The following is a 10,185-nucleotide window of genomic DNA, read 5'->3' on the forward strand; positions in this document are numbered from 1 at the left end:
GGGGACCGCTCAAGCGTCCCCAGGACGTGAGGAGCCTCCCGCGGCCGCGGTGGGCGCCTATTCCCGCGCCAGCGCGCACCCACCGCCCTCCTCCCTCCCGCCGCCCTCCTCGGCCACCTCGCCCTCCTCGCCCTCCAGAACAGCTGCCGGGACGACCCCGATGTCCCGGCAGCTGGCGGACCCGCGCATACGGCCCGCGGGACCGCGCGCACCTCCCTCAGGACGGCGGCTGCCTCCCGCGGCCGCGCTCGGCGTCTCGGCGCCGCCCGCCCCCATCCTCCCGCCCTCCTCGTCCTCCAGGACAGCTGCCGGGACGACCCCGATGTCCCGGCAGCTGGCGGACCCGCGCATACGGCCCGCGGGACCGCGCACTCCTCCCACAGCACGGCCTTCTAGGGCCCCTCCAGCGTAGCCTCCCCCCGTGAATCACTCCCATGTACCACTCTCCGCAGACGATCTGTATGATAGAACTACATGTACAATACGATAAGCGTAGCAATCTGTGTATGAATATTATCAGTACCCTGTCTTGAATATCCTTCGGCAACATCCTCATCTAGATAGACATCCTCATCTAGATACCACAAACAGACACTTGACAATGCTATGCAAGCGTATTGTCGTGTGTTTGCGTCCATATGTCACTGTGTACTCCGATCTGCGTAACCCAAAACAGTCAGATCATTCCCGAATGCATTGACACGTGGATTGCAAAATTCCGCACCGAGGGTCCGGTCCACTTTCCGCAGGACCTTGTCGTATGGCACTGGGTCATCGAGGAGCAATTCTACATACGGTCTAATTGGCTGCGCCAGTCGTCGTGCATCAGCAAACATCGTACACCTGGGCATGGACACTCACCCGCGTGTGATCCAAGCGGTCCGGAGGCACACCCTCTCTACGCGCCCCGTCGTACTCCTCCGTGCATTGCCGCTGCATTCGCGCCCACATGGCCGCCGTCTTCAGAGCGTAGGCTCTCTCCCCTCCTGTGGCGCTCGAGGCCCCATGCTGCCACATTTCCGAGTATTGGCCGTACGCCATCGCTGTACGGCGGAACTCTGCACATATCTTGTTTACGGCTTCGTCGGCACGCTCTTTCCCGGCCTTCGCCCGAAACCACTGCACCATGTCAGCTGTGGTCAAGCCCCTCAGCGTACATTAAACACAATGGGTAAAGGCATGCGCACCGCTCTCGAAAGATATCTTATCTGCGTTAACCTTGGCTTGGCCGCTTCTCGTCGTCGCCGCCGAGGAGGACGCCGGAGGGTCTCCAACTGACCATATCCACGAGCCTACCCGGGTGCTCTCCCCCAGACTACGTGGTGTCGCCATGCTGGAGATCGCGAGGTCCTTATCGAGGTTGATAGCTTGCAGCCATTTGCCCGGCGTCGTGTCCTCGGCGCGTTTGTACTTCGTACCCCGTAGGGCCGCGATTCTCGAGAAGTTTTCGTTGTACCTCGAGCCAAGCAGGCGGGCCCTTTTCTCGGCCCGGGAAATTTCTATCTCGGCTTGCGCGTTGGCCTTCTTCCCGCGCACGTTCTTCTTCTTGTGTTCCAGGTGCGCAGCTCTATACTGCACTGCGAGCCGTACCCCGTCCAGCTGGTCGAACGCCAACCCGACCCTGATCGTCAGCTCGTGATCCGCCACCTTGTTTAGTTCATACTCGGCGCGATCGCACTCCTCGATATCGGACGGCAGGCCTAAAACGCTCGAGAGCTCCCTTTCCTCGTCCTCTTCATCGTCGTCGTCGGCCGATTCCCCGTCTGGCGCTATCAGCTCCTCCCAATTGGGCATCAGCTTGGTTTGTGCCACGCGCCATTTGCCCAGCTTGTCGCGAAAAGACTCTACGGTGATGCTGACCTCCAGACCGTCGTCCAGAATCTCGCCCTTCGTCGCCCGTTGATCACGGATGTAACGCAGATGCTTCCTACGCAATGTCGTTAACATACGGTCCGCACAATCCGGTTCCACTTACTGCTCTAAGTCCAATTCGATTCCGGTCTTGACAAACAGGGCCGCTCGCCCACGCATTCGCGCCGCCGCCTTCGTCTGCTGGGTACCGTGATTGGTGGGATTCATTAGCTCATCCAGTGCCTTCTCAACGCTCGGAACTACAGGATCAATGTCAGTCGCCACACACATGCCCTTGCGTCCTAGCGACGTACGCTCCGCTCGGTTCAAGAGGTAGACGCTTTTCGCGTACTCTTTGGTCTTTTTGCGAAACGTAGTCGGTGTCGGTGCATCGTCGTCCACCTTGATCTGAAGCCACGACTCCACCTTTGCCGGTCCTGCATGCACGGTGAGGTTCGCAAAAAACCTCGTTGTCTTGCGCTGCGCCTTGTAGGCCTCTTCGAGCTTGCGCGCGAGGAATTTACCTGGTCAGTTAGTTAGCTGCATATGCAGATGCTGTCACGGCGATATACTCACCCATTTGCTGTGTCTTCCGCCAGTTCCAATAGTTGAACAGAGACTCCAACGCATCGTGTCGCGCACCGGCAGTCATCTCGCGGGTGGACAGACCAGCAGCGTTCAGTTCCGCCCATGGCGTCTCGACGCCTTCCCCATGGGCCAGGCCGAAGCCTCGCGCATAGCAGAACGCATAGACCACCTGACAGAGCTCCTTGTGTGCGTGCATGTGCAGCTTCGGAAGCAGCATCTTGAGCTTCCGGATGCTCTCGACGTGTTTCGGATGTGACGTCTTGAATCTCTTGATGATGTGGCATATGTAGCTACAGACGACGTCGTACGACATCGCTCGCTCCTCCAACTCCTCGGTGCCGTCCAGAGCTCCATTGAGACCGAAGTCTCCGTGCACCCACCTGCGAAGCCGGTCAGCGCTCACAATGGACAAGCGCATTGAGCAATCCCTTACGTTTCCGTCGTCTGCAGATCCACAGTCGCGCCTGGTCTAAAATGCATATGATCGCAGGAGTACGACAACACTCCGCTCACGTCGACGTGTTTGAACTTCCCCGTTCGCTGAGATCGTACCACTTTGAAGGCGTCGCACGTTATCGGCTGTGCTCAATCAGTTAAAACATCCCCGACCTTCTGAGTAATAAAGTACTCACAATATCGCCGTTCACATCCTCCTGTGTCCCTTTCCCTTTCCCTTTCTCGCCCTTCGCATCCTCCTCTTCGCGTTTCCCCTTCCCTTTCTTGTGGTACTTTTTGTCCAGATCAGCGTACATCTTGCTGTGCGGAATGAAGAAACCTTGTCCTGTACTTAGTGCGATGTCGTTGGGGTCCCCCTGCTTCGTCTTCTTCTGGAGGCTGTAGTTTCCGTCGGCGCAAAAGATTATGCGGTATAGGTACCTGGCCGCTGTCAGTCTTGGTCGATGTCTCGCTGCGTGCCACTCACCGCAACTCCTCTGGCGTGTCCTTCCACCCATCTGGCAAGTTGAAGTTCGGTATCGGGCATGTGAAGCACGGCACCGTGATGTCTTCCGCCCTTCTTCCCGGCACCACCACGCCATGTTTGCGCCCAGATCGCTTGACCATCGTCAGATACCTGTATATCCTCGCCGCGAACATGAAGCCGCGATAACGGTCCTGGCACGACGATCAGCAACTCTCGGATGGTCTCATGTTTATAGTAAAAGCTCACCTTCACCTCCCCTGTAATCGCGTCTCGAGCGCTGAGCTGACTCAGGACTCGCACAAAGTCTTGCGAGCTCCGCTTAGATATGTCGTAGTCCAGATGGAACCGTTCCAGCACTTCGCACGTGAACGCTGTCTCGATTCGCGCCAATGAGGCAGGGAATAGATCGGCTCTGATCAATTGCGATAGCTTCATCATTCCTCCGCCGCAGAAGCAGTAGCGCAGCTGACAGTTGTGAATGCCGTTGTCGTGCACCACAACCAAGCGGGTTGCGTTGTCCCGATAGTCTATGTTCGGGCATGGACTTCCGTTATGCCCCAGGAATAGCTCATATCCATAGTCAGAGAGGTCGTGGCGGTCGAAATACGAGCCATTCCAGACGTCCAACCAATGAAAGGGTAAATTCCGGTGTCCACGTACCGCCCAGGCAGTGCACATTGGCTCCTTTCCGCGACATTCCCGACATCGTGTGGTGGCCTGTTCCGCACACCCCGCTGTGGTGCAAGGACCTGGGATTTGTGCGTCGTGATCTTTCCACAGCATGTCTGATAATATCGTCTCCAGGTGGGGCTTGAACTCGTCCATTCGACTCGATGGTGTCCACTGTCCTGTAATAGTCAGATCCAACCTAGAACTGTATCGCCATCCCGGACGCACTTTCTTTTTGGGGTCGCACCCTTTTGGCTCCGCAGGCGAACCCCCCGTGACTTCCTCCCCGTGTTCTTCCATTGGTTCATTCACGGTGGGAACCTCTTCGTCTCGGGTGTCCTCCTCTTGACGGCGCCGCTTGGGGGATGGTGCGTCATCCGCGAATTCGAGAGTCTGCTCAGTCAGGTGCACGATCCTGCCCGCCCGTACCTCGTAAGCCGAGTCTTTAGCGCATGGCAGATCAAAGTCTTTCGTTCTCTTCGCCGAGCCCGGCAGTCTTCTCAGGGTTCGGAACATGGCCGGCAGGACAAAAGGCTGTAAGGTGGTCGTTCGATGGCCGGGTACGATCGATAGAGGGTGGGCAGCGGTGAGAGGCAGGAGAGGCTCGCGCGTTGATGGTGTGTTGCTAGCAATTTGGGCGCTTCTTGGCCGGTGCTGCTGGCCCGTTGGACCCCCAGGTACCTCCCGGCTGCCCTCCGTTATCGCCCGAAGACCCTCCCATCTTTTCATTACCTATGACCCTTCCGTGGCACGATATATTCACTCGCACGATTGACCATATACGTCAAACATAGGTATATACGTACCCCATCGCCCGATTGCAACCGTCCACCCGTCAGTCCGAGAGTTCTATCACGTCCGCATCGGCGGGCAATGCCTTAGACCTCGATGCTCCCGATTTCCCCTTCTTCGACGGACCGCCGCTGTCTTTCTCGTCAAGCGTCAGGTCGATGAGCGGCCCCGATCTCTTCGCCGACCGCGCCGTTGTCGCATCGTCCAACGTCAGGTCTATAACCCCACCCTCACCTCCCGTCTTGCGCCGCTGTTTCCGCTCACCATCCCTACTCGCGGCCGCCCGTTTTTTACCCTTGGCCACCGAACTTGCCTCTGCCTCCTCCATCGCCCGCCCGATGTCCTCCATCTCGGCCTCCGACAGCATGGTCGGGAAGCTCTCCCTCTCAATCGGTCCCGCTTCAAGCTCGTTCGCCCGCGACACAGCGCTGCGTCCACCTTTCATCGGCTCCGGGGGCGGGGGCAGGCCGGGGACAGGCGGTTGCGCCAGCAGAGGCCGGGCTGCACGCTCGCGGTCGCAAGGCAGGAGTTGGGCGATGTAGTTGGCGAGGTTCGGGGTGTTCTCCACGTAGAGGTCGCGGTACAGAACACGCTCCCCGGGCGCGAGGAATAGGGGGTGGTGGGCTTTGGGGAAGTCAGACCAGTCGCTGATCGATCTGGTCCAGAACTTGTACGTCGGCTTCTGCCGGCTCGCCCCGTTGATTCCAAGGGCGTCGTTCACCTTCGGTTGACTGAAGGTGAACTCGATCAGCTTGTTTCGCGGTGTGCCATTCGCCACGATCACCAGAGGCTGGTGACGACCCTAAGATGGCGCTGGGCGATCAGCCCGTTGTTCAGAAAATCCAGTTCTTTGACTCACCGGCACGTAGACATAGACAATCACTTCCGTGGTCGGGTTAGTGGGCCTGCCTACCGCACCTCGAGCGGACCCGTCGCTACGGCCGCTTGAGGCGCCGTTGGACGCACCGCTGGACGCACCGCTGGACGCACCGCTGGAGGCACGGCTGGAGGCACGGCTGGACGCACCGCTGGAGATCGCGACGCTCGAGCTCCCTTGCACTGGTTGGGCCCTGGGCCTTCTCCCACCGCCGTCCGACTCGCTACTTGGGCCTCCCCCTTCCCCCGCCAGGTCGCTACTATCCCCATCGTCCCGCCGCTTCAACAAGATCTCCCGCTGGACTTCGGCTTCGATTTCACCCTCGAGCACGCCACGCATGAGGATGGCTTCCGCTCGCTTGATTTCAGACCCGTATGGACCTGGTTGCAGGTCGATGATTTCCTGCAACATCGCCCGACGGTTGACCAGCGACATCTGTCGGTCGAGAGGCCGCTGGTGATTATCACACTTTGGCTTGGCGTAACACTGTGCTGTCGTCAGCTGGACACTCCTGCGTCGTCATAATGAAGGGCCTCACGATCTCGTACAGGTTCCCCACGTGAGTCCATGTGGTGCTACCGTAGCTCGGGCGCACGACGTGGAGGTTGTGATTATTGCAGGCGTAGAGGTATCGAGTCCACCGCACTCCTCGCAGGAAGCGCTCCACGATATCCTTGACTCGATCGTCTGCCATGTCTGAGAAGAGCGGAAAGAAAGAGAGAGGTTTGGTCGACGTGGCGAGCGACGAAGAGTTTCGAAGGCACCAACACGACACATGCGCCCGGTGGCCGGTCTCGGTCTTAGGACGAATTTCTGGCAGCCGTCCTTCGTGGAGGCCCGCGCCGGTTTGTTACGGTCGATGGCCCTCGATGCGCGGCTCGCTCGCCGAGCCTCTCGGCGCATACGAGTCGCCAGTCCAGTCCTATAACGTGTGCCCCCATAGTGGCGAACACACTTGTACCAGATCGCCCGTGCGCACAAGATAGGCATAGCCCGTTCATAACAGCCGCACTTCCTGCCGGGCAAGACTACGTCCCAGGGACGTGGTTTCACATTGGGTTGCAATTGTCTGCTCTTCGTTCAATTTGCTTTGACGCCGTCTTCCTGGGGTTGAGGGCCCTGGCTCGGTAGAGGACCCCTTGGTCGGTCCTTATCCAGCTGCTCGGCGACTCATAGTCGTTCCGAACAGCACCCGACACACAGTCGGGTGGTGGTCTTGTGTCGTGGCCATCTCAGGTAGAGGCCTGAGGAAGAAGGCCAGCACGTTGGCGACAGCTGGCGTGGTCTCAGTCACCATGGTCACGCAGTGTCTGTCACATCCGCATTCGGTGCGCAGCGTCGGATAGGCGCTGGCACTGAATGCCGGTGCATTGGTAGATTTACTGCGTAGGCGTGCTCCTCCAAGCGTCCAAAGTTTTCCCTCGGTCAATACTCGATATCCGGCCAGCTTACAGTCGCGTGGGTCGTGCAAAGCGAGATGTTTCATGTATTTGTTTATCTACGGAAATATATATTCTACACTTCTTTCGCGGCCAGGAAAGCCAGCGTGCTCGCGAGCTACATCCGTAACGCGCGGCCACAGCGTTTGCTAGACGAGCGTAGGAGAGCTCGGGCGCCGGCAGTGCAGGCCTAGAATGCAGGCGCGCGCAGGCGGCAGCGCGATGCTAAAGACGCGAGTGGGCGGGCTACAGCGTCGGCGGCGCGAGGCTGGGAAACACGCGAGTGGGCGGCACCGTGGGCATAAGATCATGGTTCGCCCAAAATCATTTTGAACACATCTTGAACTCGGAGTTGTCAAACTAGATATATATTGATAACTGTGTGAATAAGATGCTCACAGGCGCGGTAAGAGCTGATACATGGCGTAAATCGTAGACTAAGGCGCGCGCAGGGTGCGAGACACGGGACACCAGACAGGAGAAAGCCGAGTTGCGAAGTCCAAGGCGCGAAGACGGAGGCACCAAGTCCGAGGAGGGAAGACAAGCGCGAGATGCGAGACGCGAGATGCGCAAAATCCGGGCGCAAAGTCCACGGTCCGATGCGCGTAGTTTGAGGCACGAATACGGAGGTGCGACGACGGAGGTGCGAGCAGTGGACAAAAACGCGGGGCGGCGAGGCGAAAGGCGCGAGATAGGAGGCGGATAACGGAGGGCTCGAGGTGTGAGGAAGTCGCGAGGCGAGGCGAGGCGGGCGTAAGGCTTGAGGTCGGGAGACTGCCGCGGGTTGCGCGGTGCGCGAAGCGCGGGGAGGGGAGGTGCGGCGCGAGAGCGAGAGCGAGGAGCGAGGAGAGAGGAGCGAAGAGCGAGGAGAGAGGAGCGAAGAGCGAGGAGAGAGGAGCGAAGAGCGAGGAGAGAGGAGCGAAGAGCGAGGAGAGAGGAGCGAAGAGCGAGGAGAGAGGAGTGAAGAGCGAGGAGAGAGGAGCGAGAGGCGGGGCGCGGCGAGGGCGCGAGACACGAGGTGGGCGCGGAGATGGGCGTAGCGGATATTGCGCGAGGGGAGAGAAACTAGCACATGGCAGGAGGTAACAGGCCGGGCGGGCCAGGGCGCGAGGCGTCAGGCGGTGTGCGCTAGGAGGGGAGAGAAGTGTTAGAACAGCGCGAGGCGGATAATTGCAGGAAAAGAGAAAAAGAAACAAGAAGGGTGGGCAAAGGAGAAACGAGAAGCGAACGAGAAGTGTGGACTAAACTGCAGGTTGGATCTATGTACGTTATTCGAGGTAACTAGTAAATGATTGCACACTACTAAAAGGAAGCACGATTTGTATGGACTAAGCACACCAACACCGATACAAAAGTATACTACGGTACGGATTACCGGCTGAGTCTAGCGGCGGGAGAAGGTCTCGGTGCCCCAGCCGTAGGCTTCCTTCAGGGTCTTCCTAAGGCTGTGACGAATGAAAGTAGTTAGCGATGAACGCAAGCGTAAGGCAGTGACTCACTCAGCCATGTCCTGCGGCGAGAACTCCTTGTCTTGCGGCTAGAAGTAACGAATTAGGTATCATAACGTGTATGGAACGAATCACATACCTTGTAAGCGACGAATTTTTTGGGCCCGAAAGCCCAGCGGCCGTTGGCGCCGTCGATGGGCGGCGTGAAGACGTGCTTTCTGTTGCCGCCGCGCTGCACATCGAACTCAAAATAGGTCTTGAACAACTGAAAATGGAGTTAATATCGCTTCTGGACCGCGTGGAAGGCACGTACGCCGTGAAATTCTCCCCAGCGGACCGTTCGCTGGCCACTAGCGGCCGACGCTGTGAGCGCCTGCAAGATCTGAGGAAAACGAACGTTAGTCGTCGATGATAAGCACGCAAACGTGGGGCCTGACCTTGAAGTAGCGACGTGGGATGGTCATAGCGCTGCTGGCAGTGGTAATGTGTGAGAGAGGTGGGTGCAGATGGTGGGAGGTGGCAGTTGAAGGTCGAGGACGTCGGAGGACGGCTGGCGAGCGCTAGCGCTCGTCACCGTAACCCGTCACATGCCGTGACCTGTCGCGTGCCGTAACTCGTCACGTGCCGTGGCCTGTCGCGTGCCGTGACCTGTCGCGTGCCGTGGCTTGTCGCGTGCTTGTCCCGCGCTATGGCTTGGGGCGGGGCACGAGAGGCGGGAAGCGGTGACAGAAGCGCGAGGCGTGGTGCGCGAGGCGTGGTGCGCGAGGCGTGGTGCGCGAGGCGCGGAGAGCCAGGGGGATGCCAAGCGTGAGGAGTGGGGCGTGGGGAGCGGGGCGCGAGGCGCGAGAGGCGGGGTGCGAGGCGCGAGGCGCGAGAGGCGGGGTGCGAGGCGCGAGGCGCGAGAGGCGGGGTGCGAGGCGGGAGGCGCGAGAGGCGGGGTGCGAGGCGGGGTGCGAGGCGCACCTACTGTTGTAACGCTGATGCATCAAACCCCGGATACGTTCCGAACATGCGTTGCATCATAGTTAGGTTGTTAGGGTACTACTCTAACAGGCCCTGTTCTTCGCTTATTTGGGGTCTGAGTTTGAATCTACCTCCCTAATAAGGCAGGAAAGCGCAGATATGGCTGCAGGGCTGTTATCAACTGTAGATAACAGGCATTTTCTTATCTCATTGGCCTAATCAGGCAGGTACCTTAATCTCTTATCTCTATGGCGCTTTTTTGATCACTGCAGGCTTATCTCCCTGGCCAGATCAGGCATGTACTGTAATCTCTTATCTCTAGGGCGCTTTTTTGATCGCCACCTGTCCCAATTGGGTAGGCAGGTTAGATGGCAGGTAGGGGCACCAGGAGGGGTTGCTCCCTGGTGGCCTCTATAGCTCAGTTATGGTTGGAATACCTCCATTGTTTCTGCATCATATAGATGTCAACAGGGCACATCCAATACACGTTCTTTTGGGGCTCTATATGCACTCCTTTCATTATTATGTTCTATACTAATACTCATAATGAGCCCCTGTAAGTAGGTTTTGTAGCGACCAATTCTACCTCAATTCATGCGAAAGTATATGTTGCAGTTGCCATATGCTATCCACATT

General features: G+C 58.4%; 5 protein-coding genes across 5 annotated transcripts; all 5 read right to left on the minus strand.

Annotated features, from left to right (window-relative positions):
* Positions 1-825: 825 nt before the first annotated feature.
* Positions 826-1,794, minus strand: TRAVEDRAFT_113558 (uncharacterized protein; the record flags this gene model as incomplete). The annotated part of the gene is made up of 2 exons (XM_008036227.1): positions 826-1,147; positions 1,259-1,794. 2 exons carry the CDS (start codon positions 1,792-1,794, stop codon positions 826-828), a joined length of 858 nt encoding a protein of 285 aa, XP_008034418.1.
* Positions 1,795-2,425: 631 nt separating this feature from the next.
* TRAVEDRAFT_83304 (uncharacterized protein) lies at positions 2,426-2,773 on the minus strand (the record flags this gene model as incomplete). The annotated part of the gene is made up of 1 exon (XM_008036228.1): positions 2,426-2,773. A coding segment is annotated over one exon (348 nt), but the record flags the coding sequence as incomplete, so codon positions are not given.
* TRAVEDRAFT_83518 (uncharacterized protein) lies at positions 2,765-4,081 on the minus strand (the record flags this gene model as incomplete). The annotated part of the gene is made up of 6 exons (XM_008036229.1): positions 2,765-2,819; positions 2,873-3,023; positions 3,087-3,112; positions 3,169-3,315; positions 3,362-3,552; positions 3,608-4,081. Coding segments are annotated over 6 exons (1,044 nt in total), but the record flags the coding sequence as incomplete, so codon positions are not given.
* Positions 4,082-4,865: 784 nt separating this feature from the next.
* TRAVEDRAFT_17552 (uncharacterized protein) lies at positions 4,866-6,393 on the minus strand (the record flags this gene model as incomplete). Its single annotated transcript, XM_008035276.1, has 4 exons — positions 4,866-5,624; positions 5,682-5,731; positions 5,849-6,134; positions 6,238-6,393. The coding sequence occupies 4 exons, from the start codon at positions 6,391-6,393 to the stop codon at positions 4,866-4,868; spliced, it is 1,251 nt and encodes a 416-aa protein (XP_008033467.1).
* Positions 6,394-8,522: 2,129 nt separating this feature from the next.
* Positions 8,523-9,050, minus strand: TRAVEDRAFT_43397 (uncharacterized protein; the record flags this gene model as incomplete). Its single annotated transcript, XM_008035638.1, has 5 exons — positions 8,523-8,583; positions 8,638-8,675; positions 8,726-8,851; positions 8,900-8,968; positions 9,024-9,050. 5 exons carry the CDS (start codon positions 9,048-9,050, stop codon positions 8,523-8,525), a joined length of 321 nt encoding a protein of 106 aa, XP_008033829.1.
* Between the last annotated feature and the right edge of the window lie 1,135 nt (positions 9,051-10,185).

This window comes from Trametes versicolor, assembly GCF_000271585.1.
Source record: "Trametes versicolor FP-101664 SS1 unplaced genomic scaffold TRAVEscaffold_2, whole genome shotgun sequence".
In the NCBI taxonomy this organism is placed as follows: domain Eukaryota; kingdom Fungi; phylum Basidiomycota; class Agaricomycetes; order Polyporales; family Polyporaceae; genus Trametes; species Trametes versicolor.